Below are 23,782 nucleotides of genomic sequence, written 5' to 3'. Positions count from 1 at the left end.
AACCAACACCATCAACTTTAAGGGTCCTGAGACATTCAACAGGACATACCACATGGATAAGGCTTTGGATTTCAGAGTAATGGAAAACAGAACAGTAACTGTTCTGGTACAATCTGATACGTCCAGTGTGCTTCTTCGTACTTTAAAGAAAAAAAAGTCAGCGGCACATACATAAATTCTACGTTCGTCAAGGAAAACTGCTGATGGATCCACATCTATGCAGCAGGTGCAGAAGGGCTCACCAAATACACACTTAACGTCTTCAGGATTAGAATTAAGATTATATTGCTTAAACAACAAGGTCCACTGAAGAGTTGTCAATGTGATTCTGACCTACCACTGTCTGTAGTTCAGCAGGTACTCTGACAGATTTTTTAGTATCTTTGGCTTTCTTTCCTTTGGGTTTAGAAACACTGGAAAATAAATGAAAGAATTCAGTATAATCCAATAATAATGTACCCCTTTTAACTGTCACCTTGCTCCCAAGAAGACTCAAAAGAGTGACATGCATTTTAAAGGCTAATTCATTCATTTTAATGGCCAAGTAAATTAATTTTCACATCTCAAATGAACAGCTTTAAAAAACAACTTTAGAGATCATCAGATATCAAATATGACACAAAAACGAAGGAATTTACTTAAAAGTTGAAACACAAGCTAAAACAAGAATACTAAAATAGCTCCGAACTTTTATATGGTGTATTTCTGTAAAAAAGCTAATTAATACTCCATTTACTGAAGCAAACCATCTTCACGGCCAACCAGTAGTACTCACAAATGATCTATGACATTAAGTGTGTTTCCCCAAAGACACAACTTGTTAAACCTGATCCAGTTGATGACAAACATTTCATCAGTTCCACAGTGAAATGAGAAGAACACTGTAATCCATTTTTTATAGAATTACATTTGTTAAATGTAAAGAATTTTCTTTTATTAAGATTTTGTCCTTTCTGCTGATCTGTGGGTTTTTCTCCCCTGTATTCTATAACCCAGAAATTACCAGCCAGTATAGTCAGTTTCCTCCTGTTCTGCTTTAACGCCACAACATCCCTCTGCTTAATCTGTATGAATTTTCATTTTCCTTAGTCCTCTCATACTTTTTCCCTCATTTGTGCTGACCAAATTCTTAGGGTAAAATCTGAGCACAACCGAATTTACAGACCAGAGGGAATGGGCTATAACCAATGAGTTATAATGCTGCCAAGCACCTGAGTATTCCATTCTTCGAGCAGAACCCAGGAGTCCGTATTAAGTTAAATCTACACATTCACCCGATGCTGACTAGGAGTACAGCACAGCATTATGCAGTGTTCAGCCAGGTGTGGAAGCGTCAAGAAAAAGACACAATGACATAAAAGGCAACAGATTACCATTTACTAATTTACAGAATATCATCACAGATAGGCCACAAATATATCCAAGAAAATTCAGGATAATATTCCCAAAGAACAATTCACCTTATTATGAAAGGCAGCAGCTACATCTCTGAATCTAACATCTAAGACGTTATCTTTAAAAAGTACTCGAGAGGACATAATGTACAGCATATGAATATACTCAATAATACTGCCATAACTTTGTATGGCGATAGACGGTTCCTAGACCTGTTGTGGTGATCAGTTAATGTAATGTATATAAATGTCAAATCACTATGTTGTATACCTGACACTAAAATAACACCGTATGTTAACTATATTTCAATAAAACAATAAAAAGGAAAAAAAATAAAAATAAAAATGTGCCCTAGATACACACACGTTTTAGGTAGCTAGTAGCATCCACGCACTGCAGAGCAGCAGCAGAGGGGTCCCGCAGAAAGGGGGTCTGGACGCCTGCCGGTGGGGGCGGGCTATCTATCCCAGCCCCGCCACTCCTCAGCAGTGAAGACACCATTTGAATTCTCTGACTCTTTTTCTCACATCATTAAGTGAGAAAGCTGAACTTCACTATTTCACTAGTAGTCGCGAAAGTCTGAGTTTGAGCAATGAGAACCCTTTTTCCTCCCCCAAATGAATCCCACGTGGAGGTACTGTGGAAAATGAATGAAAATACTTTAGCTCTAGATGACGGAGGTGCTCAGGGGCCTGGAGCCCCCCTTCTGGCCCATCCCTCATACACCCAAGCAGCCTCTGAGGGACCTTCACAGGATGTTTGGGCCCCATGGAGCTAGCTGAACTGGGTCCTTCAAGTAGTCAGGCAGATGGGATTAAATGCCCACTTTCCCACTTACCAGCTTTTGTTCTGGGGCAAGTCATTTAACCCAGACTCAGTTTCCTCATGTTTAACATGGGAACACACATCAAGCATCAGAGTAGCATGTAACCTCCCCTTCCAGCTTCCCACTGTCCAAAGTTTTCCAAGGCAGGCGTCCAGGTTACCCGTTTATGGAGCTCCTTGTTCTCCTTTTCCTACAGCTCCAGGCCTACTCTAGGCTTCCATGGCATTTCTCTCCTCATTTATGGCACCTAAATCCCACACCCCTCACTGTTACTCCAGCGCTGAGCATTTTCAACTCAGGCTTCCACCTCACTCTGTCATTTGAACTCTTTTTTCATGGTCCTGTGACAGGAACCTGCGGTTGCCTACTGTTCAGATCTTTCCTCAAGGAATAAGAAATTATTCCGCTCCAGAGGAACAGAGGAGGATGGGAGCGAGAAAGTCAGACAAGGAAGAGGAGGGGAAAAGGAATGCCACCTGCCCTGAGCGAGACCTTCCCCTGGCCAGCCGCTGTGGCCTGTGCAGCACCAGGACTCCTGGGCCTTTAGAGCACGAGGGCCCCAAGCTGTGCACATATGCCCTGACGACCTGCACGGAGGCTGAAGGCAGGATGCCTGGCCCGAGCATGGAGGTTTGGTCAGTGATACTCAGGTGAATGGGGCACAGTCTTGTCTGTAGTCTTGTTCTCAGGCAAGTGCCAAGGATTACTGACCCTGGGCAAAATAAGAACCTGAGCAGGATAAAGGGAACAAAAACTGGGTCCACGTGACTCCTTTCTGCTTTGGGCCATGTTGCTGCAATGTCTGAGCACACTGTCTAGCATTCTCCCTCCAACACCGTCCTCTGTAAACGTACGTGTGTAGGTGTAAATCACAGATACATCTGACTCATGGCGTCCAGCACAGGAAAGGGGGTTTTATTTGATAGATGAAAAGCCATCCTCACCACCAGCATTAAGTAATTAGAAAACAACAAGCAACTCTGACTTACTTACCTTTTAGCTTCACTTTTGGGGTCATCACACCGTTCCACAGTCTCTGTAACACCGACATTTTCTTGGGGACTATCTTCCAATCCTTTGGCACTGCCTTGATTTAGGCTGTTATCTTCTGGATCAACCTTTACTGCTTCTCCAGTTCCATTTTCATTGAAATTATCATCATAATTCTAGGTAAGAAAACATGTGTGCCATTACAAAACAAATAATATAATACTACTGGCTTTTTATGTTGCCAAATAGTTACAATAAACAATGGTAATGTGTTGTACACTCTGGTAGGAGGATATCTTCAGGAAATAAAAAGGAGAGGCAGGGGCTTCCCTGGTGACGCAGTGGTTGAGAGTCCGCCTGCAGATGCAGGGGACGCGGTTCGTACCCCAGTCCGGGAGGATCCCACATGCTGCAGAGCGGCTGGGCCTGTGAGCCATGGCCGCTGAGCCTGCGCTCCGCAATGGGAGAGGCCACAGCAGTGAGAGGCCCGTGTACCGCAAAAAAAGAAAAAAAAAAAAAAAAAGGAGAGGCAGACAATAACTTAAGAACATGAATGCCCATTACAGAAATATTAAATTAGGGAAAATTGGAAACAATCCAAATATTCAATAAGTGAATGGTTGAATATATGAAGGAAAATTATAGAGCTCTGAAAAATCATGTTTCCAAAGATACTGATTCAATTATGTGAAAAAATAGAACATATTAGCAAAAACGGTAGAGAGAAAATTATATATAACCTCTGATCACAACTCAATTCAACATTAAGTAGTATCTATAGACAGAATTAGGGATGATATTTATACTCTTCCGTATTTTCCAAATGATCTGCAATGAGCAACTATTCTACAATCAGGAAAAAAAGCAAACAACACCAAACAGGCATGATAAAAGAAAAAACACCTGACTAACATATCTTCGCTAAATACAACGGATTTGTTTTTGTCTCAGGTAACATTTTGCCATGTCTGCTTTCTCCCTCTCTTCTTCCCATGTTCCTTCTCTCTGCACCCACCCTCCAACTATGAAAGCAAGCTGCAGGTAGACCTCATGTATCTCCTAAGGACAGAAACACTCTCCTACATAACCACAATTCCCTCTTCACACTCAAGAATTTAACACTGACATTATCTGTTACACAATCCATATCCACATTCCAGTAATGTCCTTTTTTGTAACCCCTGCATTATAGTAGATATAATCCAGGACCAATGTTGCATTTAGTTGTCATATCTCTTTAATCACCTTTATTCCAGAACGGTACCCCCCCTCCAGTTTTTTGGTCTTTCATGATATTGACAATTTGATGGCTGCTTTGTAGCATGTCCCACAGTTTGACTTTAATTACTTCCTCGTGATTAGATTCAGGTTAAACATTTCTAGCAGGAATATTATAAAGATAATTCTGTGTCCTCAATACATTATATCAGGAAGCAAAATGTCAGTTCCCATTTTTCAGTGATTAAAGTTTCATCATTTGATTAAGACGGTATTGCCAGATTTTTCTACTGTTGAGCACCTTTTTCTTTTTTTAATATGTGCAGAGTGTTACTTTGAGATTGTGTCAATATCCTGTTCCCTAATAACCATTCACCCAATGGATCTGGCATCCACTGATGATTCTTATGTGAACCATTTATTACACTGGTGGATACAGAACAGTGATGTTTTCTGCTTCTATTAGTCCTGCCATTTGCATTTGTGTTAATTCATATTCTTGGAATGAAGCATTCCCATCTGCTTCCTTTCTCCGACTCTCTCTTTTTCTAGGCTCAATATAGATACATGATTTTTTTTAATAAAATAAATGTCTAAAAATCTATGACCACTATTCTTTTTGATGACTCAAATTTTCCCATATTCGGCAAGCCCTTAAGCTGACTCCTGGGTACTTCTGACTTATCCCCGTCAATTTTTGAATACCCCTTATATTTCTAGCATAGATAATACAGGCTCGCCTTGTATTTTCCCTGTTTCAGCCTTAGAATCAGCCATTTCTCCAAGGACCAAACCCTGACTCCTTTTACTGGGGAAGGGGATTTAGAGACAAAGATGTGTGAACTACATATGCTCATTGCTACTGGGTATCACTGCTTCTGGGCCCTCAGTGTATACTGCTCATGCATGTATTATTTATTTTTTTATATCACGAGCTCATACTGATACCCCCAATTCCAGTCCAACATTAGTGTTCTTCTTCTCTCTTTCCCTCAATTGATACCTGTATTTCCCTTCTCCCACAAGAGAATCTGGTTCCCAACAACATTAGTGTATTTGCTCCATCCTACAATACACATAAGATAGTTTCAGAAATACCACACCAATACCACCAAAATATCCCCTAAGTAAAGCTCAAGATTTCTTCTTTTAGAGTTAATTCTGTCTTTAGAGCATGTCCCAAGGATGGTGTTCAGAGCAGCACATTCTAAACTTTCTTGCGTTAATTCTTCCTTGCTGTCAACAAGGGGGTTTTGTTTGTTTACGTTCAATTTCAGCTTTGGGGGTTTTCTTTTACAATCCTTGCTGGCTTATGCAAATTTTTTTGACAATACAGAAAACTCCCAATCTGAAGCTTCATGAGTCTCAGTATCTGCTGCTTCCTGCTCTTTTACCTACCCGTACGTGTCTCCACACTACCCTCCCCTTCAAAAAGAGCTTAGAAAATATCCAGGGAAAGTGCTACATAAAACTTGATCTGAATTGGGGCTGTCTCCCTGATATAATTAGAAACCATAAACAAGTGGTATCATCAAGGAATACATATAGCTTTGGAGGGAAAAAATGGGCCGGTAAACAGAAGCATTTTCCTTGGTAAGAGAATACAAATACATGTGCTTATTGTTGCAATCTTTAGGACCTATCAGGTATAAGTCCCTCTCCATTCCATTTTGTCTTCACTCCAGTGGTTCTGACACACAAGAGAGAAAGTGTTCTAAACAAATGACTACAGAGTCTTTGGGTGGAAGATGATATGAGTCATTTTATAAAAGGAACATATAATTTGCTATGTGGTTTTGTAACTGAGACAAAAAGTTCCAAGTCACAATTTTAATAGTGATTAACTCATGTGTCATGTATCATTTTGGAATATGAAAGACAAAATTATCAAACATATTATAGACATTTGGATAAATAAGCCAAATCCAAAGATTTATGAAAAATTATTAGTGTGTTACCTAAGTTTTCTTAAAAACATTTCCAATTTTTAAAAAGAGCTACATTTAACATTTAATACTTAATATAAGCAAATACAATTAGATTATATTAAAATAGCACAGAAATCAATTCCATTCCCTGTAGAACCACCAAATACCCTTAGTAAAATGGGCAAGTTCATTTTGTTTTTATAGATTCAAAAAATCCACAAGACTGTGTTATACATATAACAACACAATACCCTTTTATTTAATAATAATTCTTAAGATAAGAGGTTAAGTTTGGACCCCCAGTATGAAATATTTAAACTTGAAAAAACATTTTTTTTCAAGAATCACAATCATTACAAGTTTCTAAGCAAATGCTCCTTTTTTTAACCACTTTTTTTAATGAAGTATAGTTAATTTACAATGTTGTATTAGTTTCAGGTGTGCAGTAAAGTGATTCAGTTACACACATATATATATATATATTATTTTTCAGATTCTTTTCCATTATACGTTACTACAAGATATTGAATATAGTTCCCCATGCTATACAGTAGGTCCCTGTTGGCTATCTGTTTTACATATAGTACTGTGTACATGTTAATCCCAAACTCCTAATTTGCCTCACCCCCCCCACCACTATCCCCTTTGGTAACCATAAGTTTGTTCTCTATGTCTGTGACTCTATTTCTGTTTTGTAAGTAAGTTCATTTGTATCATTTTTTTCCATTCCACAAATAGGTGGTATTTTATGATATTTGTCTTTGTCTGACTTACTTCACTTAATATGATAATCTCTAAGTCCATTCACGTTGCCGCAAATGGCATTATTTCACTCCTTTTTCATGGCTGAGTAATACTTCATTGTGTATATATCCTGCACCTTCTTTATCCATTCATCTGTTGATGGACAATTAGGCTGCTTCCACGTCTTGGCTATTGTAAACAGTGCTTCTATGAACACTGGGGTGTATGTATCTTTTCAAATTAGAGTTTTCTCCAGACACATGCCCAGGAGTGGGTAAGCAAATGTTCCCCTTCCGAAATTTCATGTACATTATTACAATGATCAATCCCCAGATTTTCATATATTTCTGAGTTGAACTGTTATATTGATTTAAAAATCTTGTCATCACATGTGTCCAAATATTTTTTTAATATGGTCCCCTCAGCTAATCTGTATTATGGGAATTCCACATGCCAAATTTTTAAACACACAGACAACAATAACTAGGTAAATTGGCCACATATATATGAGGTAAAGCACTGAAAAACCAAAGTATTTTCAACTCCTTTTAATCTGTTTTACAATCAACATGAAATTAGGGAGTGACAGTCCCTCTCCTTAATACAGATTATACTGAATAAACAAGAGCACTCCAACTTTACACCTGATATTAAATGTTAATAAAACTTTTTCAACATACCTGTGCTGGTTTCTGTTTCTTTTTCTTCTGTTTTTTAGAAAGCCTAAGAACAAATATAAATCAAAACGTCAAATACTTGACTAAGTGGAAAGAAAAAACACTGAAATACTAGTGATACAAACAGAAATAAGATATTAAAACATATTTAATATCATAAAGCATTAAAATAAAAATATCCACATTATCATTTTAGAAAAATGTAACAGTGGTTCAATTGATAGTAGTTAGCATATCAATTACTCAGTTATAAAACCGATTTTAGTAGTCATAACACAGTCTATAAAAATTATATGACATCATGTCTTTAACCATTTCAATACTATAAAGTTCTCTTAACTCGAAGAAACACAGAAAATATTAGTATAACAGAATAACTTCTTTGAGATAAAACAGCACTTAAATGCAATCTCTAACGTGCTAAGTAGGTGTAGTGACATTTTTAGAAGTACTTTTGTTTTGGTGCATCCTCCATTTCTTCCTCAGAATTGGCATCCAGGCTGTTTTCATCAGTTTGAGGTCCTGAAAAATTTGCTTCCTCCTCCTCCAACTGTTGTTTTAACAAGGCAACCATTTCCCGATGCTTCTTTGATTTTTCATGATTCCTCATGCTGAAAGAACAAGCTGGTATGAGTGACTGCAATGGGATTAATTCACAAGAGTAGTTTACCTCCTTTTGCTTTTTTCCAGAGGGGTCTCCCTTCTCACTGCCACTACCCTAAATGTAAACTAAGACACACCTCTACCCTTCTGTGTGAAACTCCATAAGCAATGCCTAGTTCAGTGCCCCCATGGGCAACTAAATAACACTTCACAAAATAGAACTGACAACACTTAAGCTATGAGAGTTATATAAACTAAAAAGTAGAAAACTCGTGTCACTACTTTATCTCATCCTGTTCAGATCTGGATTTTTCTAGTTGGGGTTGCCTACTTTTCATTCCCACTAAAATTCTCTCCTTAAGACCGAGGTTCCTTAGAGAAATTGGAACATCTTGTGCCAGAAAGTGAGTGCTCAAAAATATGGCTGGGACATGTCAGAAGGACACAGGAGCCACGTTGAAGGAATTCTCACTAACCACATCTGGGAAATTTGAGCATGAGAAGGGCAACAATGAATTTTAAAGCACTGAAAAGAAATTCATACTGACAACAGACAGGTAAATGTTCTTGTGCACAGCAGAAGGTCAAATGATGACTTATGATGTAGGAGCACTGGCACTGGAAAAGCCTCGTTTTGAAATGATTATAGATAAGATTGGTACAAGCTGAAATCATCAGTGGGTGCTAAATCCAGGAAGGAAATTTTGATGAAGAGAAAGATATTTGCATGGCTTTAAAGTGTCTCCCCGCATATTAAACATGCTGCAAGGGAAAAAATACTAACTATACAGTGGAAAAACAAGACAACACCTTGACTGGATGATCAAAATGATCACCACCAATGAGGGGCAGACAGACTTCTGTCCTTCCAGATAGAAACCCTGAGAGCAACACATGCTTACACAGTGCTCCAGGTAGGAATGCACAACCTGAATCTAATCATGAGGAAATGGACACACCCAAATGAGAAATAGTCTGTTTTTAAAAAACATTTTAGGGCTTCCCTGGTGGCGCAGTGGTTGGGAGTCCGCCTGCCGATGCAGGGGACACGGGTTCGTGCCCCGGTCCGGGAAGATTCCACATGCCACAGAGCAGCTGGGCCCGTAAGCCATGGCCGCTGAGCCGGGGCGTCCGGAGCCTGTGCTCCGCAACGGGAGAGGCCACAACAGTGAGAGGCCCGCGTACCACCAAAAAAAAAAAGTTCTAAACTAAAAAACATTTTAAAGGTCAGTTCTCTTCCAAAATGTCAATGGCACAGAAACGGGAACTGGTCCAGATTAAATGAGACTAAATAAATAAATGCAATACATGATCCTAGACGAGATCCTGTACTGAAGTTGGGAAAATGCTACATAGGACATTAATACAGGATCAACTGACAAAAGCGAAATATAGGCAGTAAATGGAATAAAAGTACTACATCAACGTTATAAACTTCCTGAAGTTGACGGCTGTGATTATGTAGAAGAATGTCCTTATTCTTAAGGAATATATACTGAGGTGTTCAGAGGTAAAGGAGCACTATGTATGTAACTTACTCTCAGATTATTCAGAAAGAACCTTGTCTGTGCGTGTGGAAGAGAGAACGAGCACGTGCAAATGGGGCAAAATGTGAGCAACAGGTGAACCGGGCGCTCTACAGTCTATTCATGCAACTTGTCGGTAAGTTTGACGTCCTTTCCAAATACAAAAACTACTTTTAAAGCCTCCTTCATCGTTGCTTTTGTTTCCTTGCTTGTTTCTGCCCGCCTTGCGCCACTCCTCTGGCTATGCTATCGCTCTTCCCTGGGGTTACGCAGTGATACCACTCAGGACTCCCAAGCTCCATTTCCATCCTTTGCCTCCTCCTTCTTTACTGCACGTGCTTTGCTTCTTTTCCCCTTGCTAATTCTACTCTCATCTTTTCCCAGATTCTAGCCGGCCCCTCCCCGCCTGCCTTATGATAGTATCCTTTCTAATACTGCTCTCTTCGTGACTGTTCCCCTAAGATAAAGTTCTTCGACTTCAGCAACTATACTACAGGCAGGACACATCTGAAGTTCTCGGGCTGGCGGTAACGGTCCTCACGGGAGCGTGACGGCTGGAAGTGAGTTTGCACCAACTGTGGAGAAAGATGACTGGCCTCAGTTTAGCCCCCTTGCCTGTGTGACTCTGCCTTCCTCACCAAAGCAAGCAACGTTTCTTTCTGGAGATAGCGTACACGTTTAAAAAGCAGCTATTACACAGGAACATCACACGAATGAGAATCAGTCCAACAGGCTTACCTGCTGGTACAAATCCTTCTTCCTCCCCTGCTGGGAAGATATCCCCCAAGATGACAGGTGAGGGCTAGTGACCAACTGCTACAAGCATTTTTTTTAGGACTGTCAAAGTGCTACACTTCACCTCAAAAGAGGAGGTGAGTTCAAAGATATTAAACTTACGCCTTTTCCGTCTTGAAAGATTTGTCACATGCTGGGCAGTAAAGGCTATCACAAAGTTCTGCATCCTCAGCCTCGCCACTGTCTTTACCTACGAGAGGGAAGCCTGCAGTTACGAGTCCTGGGTGATTAGAACATAAATCTAAAACATGTTAACAAGTAACATCTCGTCAGTAAGTATCTAGAGTTGCACACATATCAGAAACTAAAATTTGTTGCTTCCTCACCAAGAAAAAACAATGTTACCGAGATGTGAGTTGGCCTTTTAAAAGCAGCACTGAATTATAAGGGAAGGCTTCCAAACAGATCACTATACCTTTCAAGTTCTTTTCATAAGCCTACTTAGAAGAAAATTCAAAAAATTCTCAGAGTCCTAGGTACGGGCTAAGTTCAGAAAATCAAATGTCATTTTCATAGTTCTAGAACAAAGCAGTTTTTTCAACAAAGGTGTTTTAGTTTATCTCTTGAGCAAGATTTGGTGTGAACACATGTATAATTGTAATCTACTCTTCAATGCTTAAATAAGCTTAGCTTATGACATTCCATCATTATTAGAAAGACAGGTCATAAAACAGCATATTACACGTAAAGTTTAACATTATCTTTACAGACTTTTATGAACTTGAAGCTTTATTACAACGGAATAATTATTATCAATATAGACCACAAAATCTAAGCTCAATTGAAAGTCTTTGCACAATCCCATATTCTATCTTTATAAGAAATAAACAAGTAAACTGATTGCCATTTTGGATTTACTATGGGATCGATAAAGAACCCAAGGTATCTCTTCTATATTCTACATTTTTTTAAATAATAAGTAATGGTAATATGATTCTGAAGGACATTCTCACTGAAATCATAAATGATCAAAATACCTCCAATGTTTCGTATAAGATACTTTCTAATTATGTGTACACTTTCAAATAGTTTGATTATTCAAATAGTTAATAAAGAATGCTGGATTTGAAGTCAAAATCTGGATCTAAGAATGTTCTCATATGTTCTCAGACATATGCCAGAGCTTCTCAGTAACAAAGAGATAACTATATGAGCAAAACCTACATATAAGGGACACAGTGTGAGGATCAAGCAAGATCTTATATGTGAAAGCACCTTATAAACTGTAAAACTCTACATAATTATGCCACCTCACATTTACACAGTGCTTCATAACTATCAAGGCACTTTCACACATACTACTTGCAATTCATTAAGAAAACATTTAATTTCCTGATCACGTGGAATAAATAAAGTCTGTCATTTTATCATTTGAGCTATTAGTCTGAAAACCAACATTTGTAAGTAAGGTAAAATTAAGTAAACTATGTTTAGATCAGTTACTTTTATTTCTCATGGAACAGCCAGAGACAGTGGAGAAAGTCAGGTATATCAATCACTATTCTCAACAATGCCCAATCCTCTCCTTGTAAGGTAGTCACATGCCTGTGCTCTAGTGATAGAGGAAGAGAAAAGACACATTTCAGGACACCAAGAGAAGCCCCTCTACAAGTCAGAAATGAGACAATTTATATATGCCAGATAGACTCGTGCACAGTATCGGCTCTTCTGGAAAGAGTTACTATTAAAACTTGACCTACTGCTTAACTGCATTTTTTAAAAATAACCAGTTACACCTGACAATATGCGCACTTCTCAATATATTTATGAAGCCAAATGGTTCAAAACATGGTCAGAAAAGAGTTCGTTAATGAAATTACTGCAATTATACTACTTCCATAGACTACCTTCACTTGGCTATGCCAAATTATTTTTCATTTCAATTATCTGCCATATTTAAAAACTGGGAGATGGCACATAAAAATCCAGTTTTCCAGCCTCACTTTAAAAACAAACAAACAAACATGAAACTGGCAACAATCGGCCGGAACCCAGGTGTTCTCCAGATTTTCATCTGCCCTCCCATTCGTTGTTGTCTCACACCTGAGCCCTTTATGGACCTCTGTGAGCATCCTGAGTGCACAACCCCTGAGCACAAAAACATTTATTTCCTACAGTTTCTTAGTGAATGGAGGAAGTTACCATCCTGTCCGTCTTGGAGTTCCCGTTCTTCCGCTTCATCTTCACCTGATCCATCTCCAAACTCCTTTTCATACTGCGCCTCCATCTCCCTGAGCTCCTTCTCCAAATCGGCCACCGTCATCCAGCTCTGCTCTTTGTACTGCTCCGCCAGTCTAGACACACACAGCACAGTCTCTGCATTGGTTTTATTTATTTTGGAGGCTTAAAACCCATCCCCAGGAGAGCTTCTTCCTCCCAAATTGTCAACGCCTACAAACTTAAAACCTGTGCTTGGCTGAAACAGGCAAAGTCACTTAAATCTGTTATCTGTTATGTGGTTGATTTTAATTGCTCCACTAGATAATGGGTTTTGAAACATATAACTCTTCGCAACTTACTAAAAGTCTTCAGGTGGGGACTTCCCTGGTGGCGCAGTGGTTAAGAATCTGCCTGCCAACGCAGGGGACACGGGTTCGAGCCCTGGTCTGGGAAGATCCCACATGCCACGGGGCAACTAAGCCATGTGCCACAATTATGGAGTCTGCGCTCTAGAGCCCATGAGCCACAACTACTGGAGCCCACGGGCCTAGAGCCCGTGCTCCGCAACAAGAGAAGCCACCGCAAATGAGAAGCCCACACACTGCAACGAAGAGTAGCCCCCACTCGCCGCAACTAGAGAAAGCCCGCGCGCAGCAACGAAGACCCAACGCAGCCAAAAATAAATAAATAAATTTATTTATTAAAAAAAAAAGTCTTCAGGTAGTTTTAAACCGTAAGTGTCATGTAAAGTGCTAATTTTCAAAAGATGAGGTGGGTAGAACTTTCAAGAAGTGAATCGTTTTTTAAAGAATGCTATAATGCTCTGGACACAATGCCTTTACAGTGACTCAAAACAACAAAACTTTAAAGGCACTGAAATGAACTAAATATCTAAGAGTATACGGACAGAGTATTGTGTGGTACTTAAAAGCAGCTCACTGGACTGACTTCTAGGGTCCAATTCCCACCTCTGCAATTTATTAGCTATGTGATCTTGGGCCTCATTTCCTCAAAAGAAAGGATAAAAACCCGAACTTACTTCACAGAATTGTTGCAAGAAAAGCACTTACAACAGGGCCTTGTACAGAATGAGAAGTCGATTAACGTTAGTTATTATTAAACGTTACAAAAGTCTGAAAAGAATCTCAAGTATAAAGGGCCTCTGAAGGAAAACATCCAACTCAAAAGAAAAATTTTTTCACAGTAGATGAAAAGACATCGTCCAATGCCAGGATGTAAAAGAAAAGGATGAAGGCAGAATGAGGATTAAACCCCCCATGAAAGCACCACGTCAGGTATCCACTGATGCTTGCTGGAACCAGCACCTACTTATAGACAGGGTCCAGCCAGCACCACATACTTGGCCTGCTTTAGCTTCTGCTGCCGCCTCATTGCTTCGGCTTTCCTCGCCTTCTCTGCGTTCTGTTCTTCCACAAGTTTTCGATGAGCCTGCACTCTTCTATCTCTCTTACGGATGAAAGCTACCAGCTGACGGACAAGCTCATTCTTCTCTTTCCTTGCTTTGTCTCGAATCTTTTTGTTCTCTTTTTCCATGGCTCGTTTCTCCCAGTGGTTTGAAGCCTGTCGTGTATCATATTCTTCTTTCCAAGCAAAGTTCTTCTGAGTGCAGAAACTCTGCCAATAAGCGTAGAAAGGATGGACTACCTAGTGACAAAGAAAACAGGTAAAATGCTAGATTTTTATTTGGATTTCTTTTTTAGTAAGGCAGCAAATATCGCTGGTGCAAAACATCTAACCTCCTTTCTTCGTATATACAACTTTACTATTAATCAACAGAGAAGACAGTCCTTTGAAGGCTTTACAAAATAACTCTTCAGAATGAATTTGATGAGCAAATTAATGGAATGGGACCAAGATCACTAAATAGTGAAAAGACGGGAGGTGATCAGGAAAAGAAAGAGAGGAAGAGAGTCACAGTAAAAGACCGAGAACTAGAACCCTTCTTCTTAAAATAAAAAAATAGGGAAAAGATACACTGACAAATGCTAATTACAAAATGGCAATGAATTTTTCTTCTACCGTATCATAGTCACTCTGGGAGTCTCCAAAAGTTGGGAAATCCTCAACATCCTCTTCTAAAGAAGATTCTAGTTCTTCCTTGGCAATCATTTCAAAAGCATTACGATACACTGTATAAAAGCCCTAAAAAACAGTAACAGAAACACAAATTCTTAACACTCTTGTAGTTTAATTATAGAGTAAGATTTTAAAATGCAACATGAAAAACTTTAATGTTACAGAATTACAGTCCCAAGCTCAGTCACTGAAAGTACATTTAGTCTTCAACTGAAGGTCTTTATATGCTGACAGTTTAAATATGAAAGCTCTGTTTTTCAGTTTCCAAAATGAACATTCCTTCACCTTCTATTGTAGAATAATTTTAGGAATTCTCTTTGCATTTGAGAGTCTTACTTAAGTACTTGATAAGAAATTATCAGTGAGTTCATTTCTTACCTTTTCATCATCTCCATAACCAGAGTAACAGGTCACAGTGAAATAGTGAAGCAAATCTAAGCTGTCATCTTGATACTCTCCAGCAAGCCCACCTTTAAGCAGAGCCTCTCTATGATTATCATACCTAAACCAAAAAAATTAGCGACATCAGTGAAGGCTGAATAAATAAGAATTCAAAAGGATTCCTTACTCTGAAACAGTCAAAATATAATTATTGTACATTTTAACATGGTCAACCCACAACCAAAAAATCTGAAGAAAAATATCAACAGGCAAAGACTTAATAATCTTTCACAGAAGTGCTGATTAAAACTATGACTGCAACTCCCAGTACGTTACAGGCAGTATACGGTACTAGCCAATAGGAAGAGGGGAATTTAATGAGCCAGGGAATGTCCATGACTCTCCCAGAAACGTAGCTGCACTTTCACACGAAAGAGACCTTACTAAATAAGACAGTAGTGGACATCATCTGGTCCACAGGCTAATTACACATTTGGGATCTGGGAATTTACCAACATGGACCAGAATAAAACTCTTCTAATGTTTATGTAAACAATCTAGGAGCTTCACACACATACAACTGCCCCTCACTCTGTAAAGCTGGTTATTACCCTCGTTTGATATAACAGGAAACTGAAGCTCAGCAATATTACATAACATTGTCCACAGTCATAAAGCCAATGAGCAGCAGAGCTAGAATTCAAAACCATGCGTCCTGCACCAGAGGCCCATGCTCCTCGCCACCGTGCAGTACTGCCTCCAGATGACAGGACAGTTAATAGGCAGGGCCTTCAAACAAAAAGACAAGGAGAACCTCGGGACAAGAAAACAGCCTAAGATCTAGAGAAGAGCTAGAGTAAAAGGCAGGCAGGAAAGAATTTCAAAGTTTCCAAAGGAAGGCAAAAGCATTTCTTAAGGCCAGATTTCCAAATTCCTCAGGAGGAGAAAAATTTAGGATTCTCTGATTTTTATATAAAAGATAATTTAATAAGAATTTTCCTCCAGACGCAGCCTCTGAGTCGCCCGGCACCTTCTGTTTGGTCAGCGGCGTAAGGGTCTCACCGAGGCGTGTCGTCCGCGCCGCTCGGCCCGTTGTACGCCCGTGCGCTCGCCCGCCCACCCGGCCCGCGGAGCTCCTGCCCGTGTCCCCCGGCTGGCCCGGGGGTCCGGACACCGCCTCGATGGCGGCTCTGCCTGACGCGCGGACTGGACCGCAGCCCGCACCCTGAACGGACGGCGTCATGAGGCACCTGCTGTACTTCTGCCGCGGCCAGGTGGTGCGGTTCGGTCGCGGCCCCAAGCACCTGGGCATCCCTACAGCTAACTTTCCTGAACAAGTAGTAGATAATCTTCCGGCTGATGCATCCACTGGCGTGTATCATGGTTGGGCCAGTGATGGAAGTGGAGAAGTCCATAAGATGGTGGTGAGCATAGGATGGAACCCATACTGCAAGAATACAAAAAAGTCCATGGAAGCTCATATCATGCATACTTTCAAAGAGGACTTCTATGGGGAAATTCTTGCTACCTCAGACCAGAAAAGAACTGATTCTTTAGAGTCACTTGTTTCAGCAATTCAAGGTGATACTGAGGAAGCTAAGAAACGACTAGATTTACCAGAACATTGGAAACTCAAAGAAGACAATTTCTTCCAGGTTCCTAAAAGCAAAATAATGAATTGCCACTGATGGAAAAGCATCTTATTTATTCATTCACTGTTTTCTAATATTTTACTGCTCATAACTCTAGTCTCATCTTGGTTATATTTTAAAAATCAAACATTTTCCTACAGCTGTGAATTAAACAGTCCAATGTAGTTACCATATTATGTTCCAGCTGTTCAACTAAACCCATCACGTTACAGGACTAAAAAGGTTGATTTTAAAAATCAAGATGCTTTTTTATGTAATATGTTGATTAAAATGTACCACTAGAAAGGCCTTAAGTGTTTTACAATGGGAATGAAATATATATAAACATGGGTAACAGGCAAGTCACTAGTTTGAGATGAGAACTGTAACTCTCACGGTAAAGTTCTAGCATGCATGTGCCTGTGTAGCATGCTCTGCTAGTCAGAAGGCTTATAAAAGTAACTATATTAAGCAGAGGCTAGACAGTTTACTACAAACTTAAGGGGAAAAATTCCAGACTTTGTATTTTTGATATTTTGCACATTTATTTATTATTATAGACATGAAGACTTGAGAAATTTCATTTTAGTCAGTCATTTCCTTTAAGGGCTCAGGTCACCGTACTGTGTTCCATTTTTGTTACAGCTGCCTCAGTTCTAATTGGTCTAGACTCTCTCCCTATTATTTTTTTGTTTTTCTTTTAAAACAGTAAAATGAGTGTTTTTGGAATCTCTAGTTCTCATTTTTGTCTTGTAAAACACTTCTCTCTTTCTAAGGGTAGATATTCTTCAACATTTTTCTTAACCTTTGTTTCCTGTAAACAACTGTCAGTGTCAGTTCTTCCATTTAGAATATCCAACTCTACATTTACAAAATGTAGAGTTTCATCTGCGTCTGTATCTGCCATCCCATCCCTTCACTATATGAACAGTGATTAAGCGCATATCTCTTGCATTTTAGAAAAAACGCCCAAAAGTGCATCTGTAGGTTTCCTCAAAGTTTAAACGAACACCTAGCATTTCATTTATCTATATCAGTTTCTTAAAGCACACAAAATACTTGTTTCCCCCCCCAGGGAAACTATTTAAGAGCCAACTAAACTATGAACTACACAGTTATTTGTTTTTAATGTGATTATATGCTCCTGAGCAAATGCAAACTGTTGTAGTTGTGTGTGCACAATGTAATTTAAGGCTAAAGAGTGTTATCTAGAATTTTAAAGATAACTCATTATAAAACCATTTTTCCCTAATGTGCATAAATGAGAGAACTGATTTTAACAAAACTGTTTATATAATATTTAGAAGAACATCTAAAGCTAATGTTGGAAAAGGGGGAAGCAGGAATAAACTCAGTGGGATTGTTTGAGTTTTTGGTGTATGAATTTATGGTAAACAATGTAGTATGTGTCTTTTTCATTTCTTCTTTATAGAAATACTTCGAAAATGTAATTTAATGTTAGAAATCCTATACTTGAAAGAAGCCTCAATTATCAGTGGTTCTATGAAACAAAGTTAAAAACAAACATGGAAAGTATAAAAAAGATTTGTGTTTGTGTGAGTAGCTTGTGACAGATTGTGTCCTCATTAAGTGTGAAAATTCTTTGATATTGTCACCTTACATTTCGTTAAATATCGCTTTTGAAAAGCCTATAGTGTGTGGTTTAGGAGTTAGTTAATAGTGTCTACATTTTTTTAAGTTTTATATTATTTATATATTATAAGAAATCGCAGTAGGGCCATTTTCGATTAGTCGGTGTTTTCAGGCCTTGAAATAAATCTTGACCAAGTGAAAAAAAAAAAAATTTTCTTTACAGCCTTTCTCTCTTGACAGCTGGCCGTGCTTGTATGCTATCACACAGAAGACTTGCACGGGTGAACTGAACACCCACCTGCTCTGCGGGATCTTGCACAGTTATGTCAGGACTTTGTAGCAAAAAGTTCACTGAGAATCTGGAAACCCAGAACTTCAAACGGAGAAATTTTTGTTTGGAAATGGCATTAAATGATCGGGTCATCATGAGTTAAAGAATCTGTCATAGACGTAGAAGCTTAACTCAATTTCTTTAATAAAGTAGTTCTTGGGAAAATATTACAATTCTTGATGAAAACACTATATCTGTTTTTTAAGGAAAAGTCAACATTCTTCCTTTTCTGACATCAGTAAATTTGTCAGACATCAAAAAGGCCTTATTCAAAGAGAAGGCACTTCATAAGTATCAAAATTATAACTATCTACGATTGCCAAGCTTTGTGTTTCATCATCTATAATATCAGAGTTGGAGTAATCATCTCTAAGGCTCCTTCCTACCAACACACTGCATTTTATATAATGAATAGGCGACTAGTGCTTTAGAACACACCCCAAACCATTTAACATATTAAATTTTTTAAAAACCCTCTGTTGACCATTCTTCCCAACAAGATACACAAGGAGGGACAGCGTGACACTCACCATGCTCTTTCCTGAGGGTCGCTTAGCACATCATACGCTGCTTGGATTAGTTTAAATTGTTCCGCTGCTTCTGCGGCATTATCCAGATTTTTATCTGTTAAAATAAAGGCACAGGAATTCAGTCATCAAGAAAGTAAAGGACAGACTCTAAAAGGGACCTCTTCCATCAGAAATGCCATAAATAGATGAGTGTACAAAAATGAAGAAAAACAACTAAGGAAAACCAGAAAACGGATGACAGCTGATAATCAGGATCTGTTGTAAGTGGGAACCTGAGTAGAAATTTCATGCTTTTCTCTAGCTCTCAGTGCGTCACTGAGCACTCAAGCTGGATATCCACAAACAGAAAACGCTGGGTAGTACACATTTTATTTTTAGAAGGAATAAAATACATAAATCGATCATTTATAGAAAGGCTGTTACTATTCAGTGCTAGATTATGTTTAATCCATCTTTACCACCATCCTTAAGGTTTTCTTTCTTACCAGCATATACCAAAATAAATCTCATAAACTTTAAAAACGATGTGCTAACTAATTACTTTTCCCCTAATTAGTTGTGCTTCCTTAACTGTGGAATTCAGAAAGCATCTTTGCCTCAGGGTGGTAGCCAGCTTCCAAGATGGCCCCCAAGGACCCCCACCTCCTGGCACTCATGCCCTGTGTGGTCCCCTCCCATGTCACCGGGGTTGGTCTCTGTGACCAACAGCAGGTGGCAGGAGTGGTGACGGTACAGGACATTACTTCCAAGATTAGATCATGAAAGACTGCAGTTTGCATCTTGGGCGCTCGCTCTCTCTTGGATCGCTGGGAGTAGCCAGCTGCCACAGACACTCCAGTGGTCCATGAGAAGCCCACGTGGTGAAGAATGGAGGCCTCCGGCCCACAGCCAACAAGGAACTGAGGCCCGCCATTACTGTGGGGGTGAGCTTGAAAGTGGGTTTTCCCAGACAATGGTGATTCAACCTGGTGAGAAAGCTTGAGCCAAGCCACCCAGCTACACCATTCTGATTCTGATCCCCAGAAACCGTGTGAGTCCGTATTATGAAAATATTTGCTAAAAAAAAAAGAAAGTATTTGCTGTTTGTTGTTTTAAGCCCTAAGTTTTCAGTAATTTGTTACACAGCAATACATAACTAATACACTCAGAAAGTAAAATATTTTGAACCTACCGTGGAGTACATCAATGTTCTTTAAGCTACAACCCAATATCTGCCTCTAAGAAAAAAATATGACAGAAATAGTCTTAAAACAAGGCCCTCAAGGGTATCCTACCTCCTCTTTGCAGATACCATTACACAGTCCCAAGTCCTTCAAGCGGCCTTCTGCTCAACAACTGACACAGACAACACTTTCTCAAGTGCAGCAATTTGCCATAGCTCTTTTTACTAAGATGCTTTAACACAAAAAGCTTTAGATATAGAATCATGCTCCCCTGGAATTAAAAAAAAAAGTAATAAACAGAAACAAAAAAACCTCCAACACAGGAGCCTAGCTGTATAAGTAATACAACGCTGGTCTAACTCCCCTTCCACAGAGCAGCCCATGGGTCATCTCCTAGCCTACCTCTTCACTGGACTAAATCTCCCATTTCTTATGCACACTATAATACCCTCTACTTCAAATGCTGTCAAAGACAGTGATCATCAAGGAGCCATTCATTAATTCCTTAACATTCTACTTCTAATCACTATAGCTAATTATATTAGCTTTTAGCAACAATATCACAGTAAGTCATATTGAATTTATAGGTGACAAAGTTTCAAGTATTTTTCATATTAATTACTGACAAGAGGGACTTCCTTGGTGGCGCAGTGGTTAAGACTCCATGCTCCCAATACAGGAAGCTGGGGTTTGATCCCCGGTCAGGACCTAGATCCCACATGCATGCCGCAACTAAGAGTTTCCTGCCACAACTAAGACCCGATGCAACTAAATAAATAAATAAATATTTTTAAAAAAAGTTCCTGACAAGCCAATATAACTGTATAACAAATATTTTTTTAACTCAAACATAGTACTCAATCCATTCTGTGGTAGATACTAAAGGTTAGATCATCCAACACCTCCCCCTCCTTTATCTCTTGCAGCCTTTACTGTGGAGGCTGGATAAGCTAAAAAATAAGCAAGTATTTTAGCTTATCCAGCCTCACTTGCTGCTAGGAAGGGTCGTGACACAGTTCTGACCAATGAGATGAAAGCAGAAGTCTGTTAGTGTATTTTCTTTCCTTCCTCTTTTTGTCTTGTACATGGGCATGAGAGCTGGAGCTTCAGCAGCCATCTTGAGACCATGAAGAAAAAGTCAAGAGATTCACTGTGACATTACTTAGCCACTGAAACAATGCCAGCAGGCACCTACCTCCAAAACTCCTTGTGGTGAGAAAAATAAATTCTTAACTTACTAAGCCACTGTGGCTAGGTTTTCCATTATTTCCAATGCATACTATCAAATTCCATCTTGTATGTGGCCTTGCTGCAATTGGATTCTAAACACAGGACACCCAGTATCCTGTTTTGATAATTTTAGATTTAATTATTTTGGATTTTTATTACTACTCTGTGGCAAATACTACTAGTTGCCTACTCGATATCCATTCTCCTCTTCCTCCTAACAAAACCTGATTTTGATCACAGTGGTAATACACACACTTTAAAAATTCACCTCCCCAGACTTTCTTGAAGTTGGGGTTGTCAGGTGACCCAGTTTTAGCCAGTCAGATACAAACACAAATCTACTAAGTGAAGCTCCTAGGAGAAGATTGTTTCTCCTGATCAAAGGGATGGGCCTGGGTGGCACTCACCTTATGCCCTTAACTCATCCCCTGTGTCCTGCCCAAAGCCCGGATATACTGCCTGCAGGCAGATTATGAGGACTGAGGCAGAGACTGCTACTTCATCCCCTTCTTCCGGTAACAACTGACTCCTGATTTTATGGGGGCACCTGATCCCCCAAATAAAGACTCCATTTCCAGTCTCCCTTGAAGCTTGGCATGACCATGTGACTAAGCTCCGGTCAATAAAATCTATAAAAGTATTCTATGGTGGCTTTTAAGACTTCCTTGAAAGGCAACCAGCACACACTCCGTCCCTGCTTTAATCTTTCCTCCTCCACACTGCTGCCTGGGATCCCCTGCTGCCGTTTCAGATGGTGAGCGAGGCCTCACCTCACAGCTGCTGAGCAGAGTCCAAGGACCTCATGGAGGAGACCTGCTACACTGGGGCTCACCTGCCCCTCTCTGCACCTCCACACGAGTAATGAACTTCTTTGAGGCTTAACTGCTTACACTTGATGAAAGGACTCAAGTCTTATGGTCAGGATGATGGACCAGGTCTTCGATGGCTTCATCAAGCAGCTGGAGCTACCAAGATGGGCCACCTCTGGATTTCTTGCTACATGAAGAAAATAAAATGACTATTTGTTTTGACCACAATTGCCAGTTTCCTGTCACGTGCAGCTGAACACAATCCTGATATGCCTCCAGGGTGACAGTCCAGCTCATGACTTCTGTGTCTTCGTCAAATCATTAATAACATTTTGGTCAGATAAACAAAAACAGCATAGTTCAAATAGCTAGCTAGTGGGAAGCAGCCGCATAGCACAGGGAGATCAGCTCGGTGCTTTGTGACCACCTAGAGGGGTGGGATAGGGAGGGTGGGAGGGAGGGAGACACAAGAGGGAAGAGATATGGGAACATATGTATACATATAGCTGATTCACTTTGTTATACGGCAGAAACTAACACACCATTGTAGAGCAATTATACTCCAATAAAGATGTTAAATTAAAAAAAAAATTAAAGCAGAAAGGCAGAAAAAGCCAGCAACTGAATCTCCTGACATGAGACAAAAAAGGCAGCTGTTTGGGGTGGTACGTGGTGGCTGTCTTCACCTTTTCATCTGTACTTTGTTGTCCTGTTTCTTCCCACTCCCTTCCTTCCTCCCTCAAAGAAGTCTGGTAAGAGCTAAAGCTTTTAAACATAAAAACCCACCAGTGTACCATCTGAAAGTAAGATCTAATCACTTGCTGGAGCTTCTTTTTTAACTAGTTTTTTCAATCTGTCATATGGCTTTTTATTTCACTTAAATATACTTGTAACTGGTTGACCAGGAGGTTGAACATGACTGTAGTTGAGTTAACAAGCAGTCATAAAAAATGGAAAGCCCACCTTAATTATTAGCCAAATGCAAAAGCCACAGGTATTGCAAATCCAGTCATTAAAGTTTAAAAGGCATTCTCATACTATCCTGTGCTTTTCTCTTGATCCATTCACACTGTCTTCCGCTTTGTCCCAAATGTTTTCACACTACCTTCTAGAACATTTCATGGACTGTGCCTTTTAAGTCCCGCCTTGACTGAA

At 39.6% G+C, this 23,782-nt stretch overlaps 1 protein-coding gene and 1 pseudogene across 2 annotated transcripts in view; one reads left to right on the top strand and one right to left on the bottom strand.

Moving 5' to 3' along the window:
- The window catches only part of DNAJC21 (DnaJ heat shock protein family (Hsp40) member C21), a 31,382-nt gene that overhangs the window by 4,207 nt on the left and 3,393 nt on the right, over positions 1 to 23,782 (bottom strand). For both annotated transcript variants that reach the window (XR_003792837.1, XM_029218719.1), the window contains exons 2-11: positions 19,426 to 19,519; positions 15,338 to 15,461; positions 14,903 to 15,025; positions 14,223 to 14,527; positions 12,845 to 12,996; positions 10,805 to 10,892; positions 8,231 to 8,389; positions 7,782 to 7,824; positions 3,215 to 3,387; positions 338 to 413 (exon numbers count right to left, since the gene is read on the bottom strand). Coding sequence is in view for 1 of the 2 variants with exons in the window: in XM_029218719.1 (XP_029074552.1) it covers positions 338 to 413; positions 3,215 to 3,387; positions 7,782 to 7,824; positions 8,231 to 8,389; positions 10,805 to 10,892; positions 12,845 to 12,996; positions 14,223 to 14,527; positions 14,903 to 15,025; positions 15,338 to 15,461; positions 19,426 to 19,519 (1,337 nt within the window). In the remaining variant the exon portion in view is untranslated. The remainder of the gene's footprint in view (positions 1 to 337; positions 414 to 3,214; positions 3,388 to 7,781; positions 7,825 to 8,230; positions 8,390 to 10,804; positions 10,893 to 12,844; positions 12,997 to 14,222; positions 14,528 to 14,902; positions 15,026 to 15,337; positions 15,462 to 19,425; positions 19,520 to 23,782) is intronic.
- On the top strand, positions 15,652 to 17,028 carry LOC114891652 (annotated as a pseudogene).

This window comes from Monodon monoceros, unplaced genomic scaffold, assembly GCF_005190385.1.
Source record: "Monodon monoceros isolate NGI ecotype Baffin Bay Population unplaced genomic scaffold, NGI_Narwhal_1 Super_Scaffold_12, whole genome shotgun sequence".
In the NCBI taxonomy this organism is placed as follows: domain Eukaryota; kingdom Metazoa; phylum Chordata; class Mammalia; order Artiodactyla; family Monodontidae; genus Monodon; species Monodon monoceros.
The sequence above is the reverse complement of the archived record's forward strand: the minus strand, read 5'-3'. Positions and strand labels throughout refer to the sequence as shown.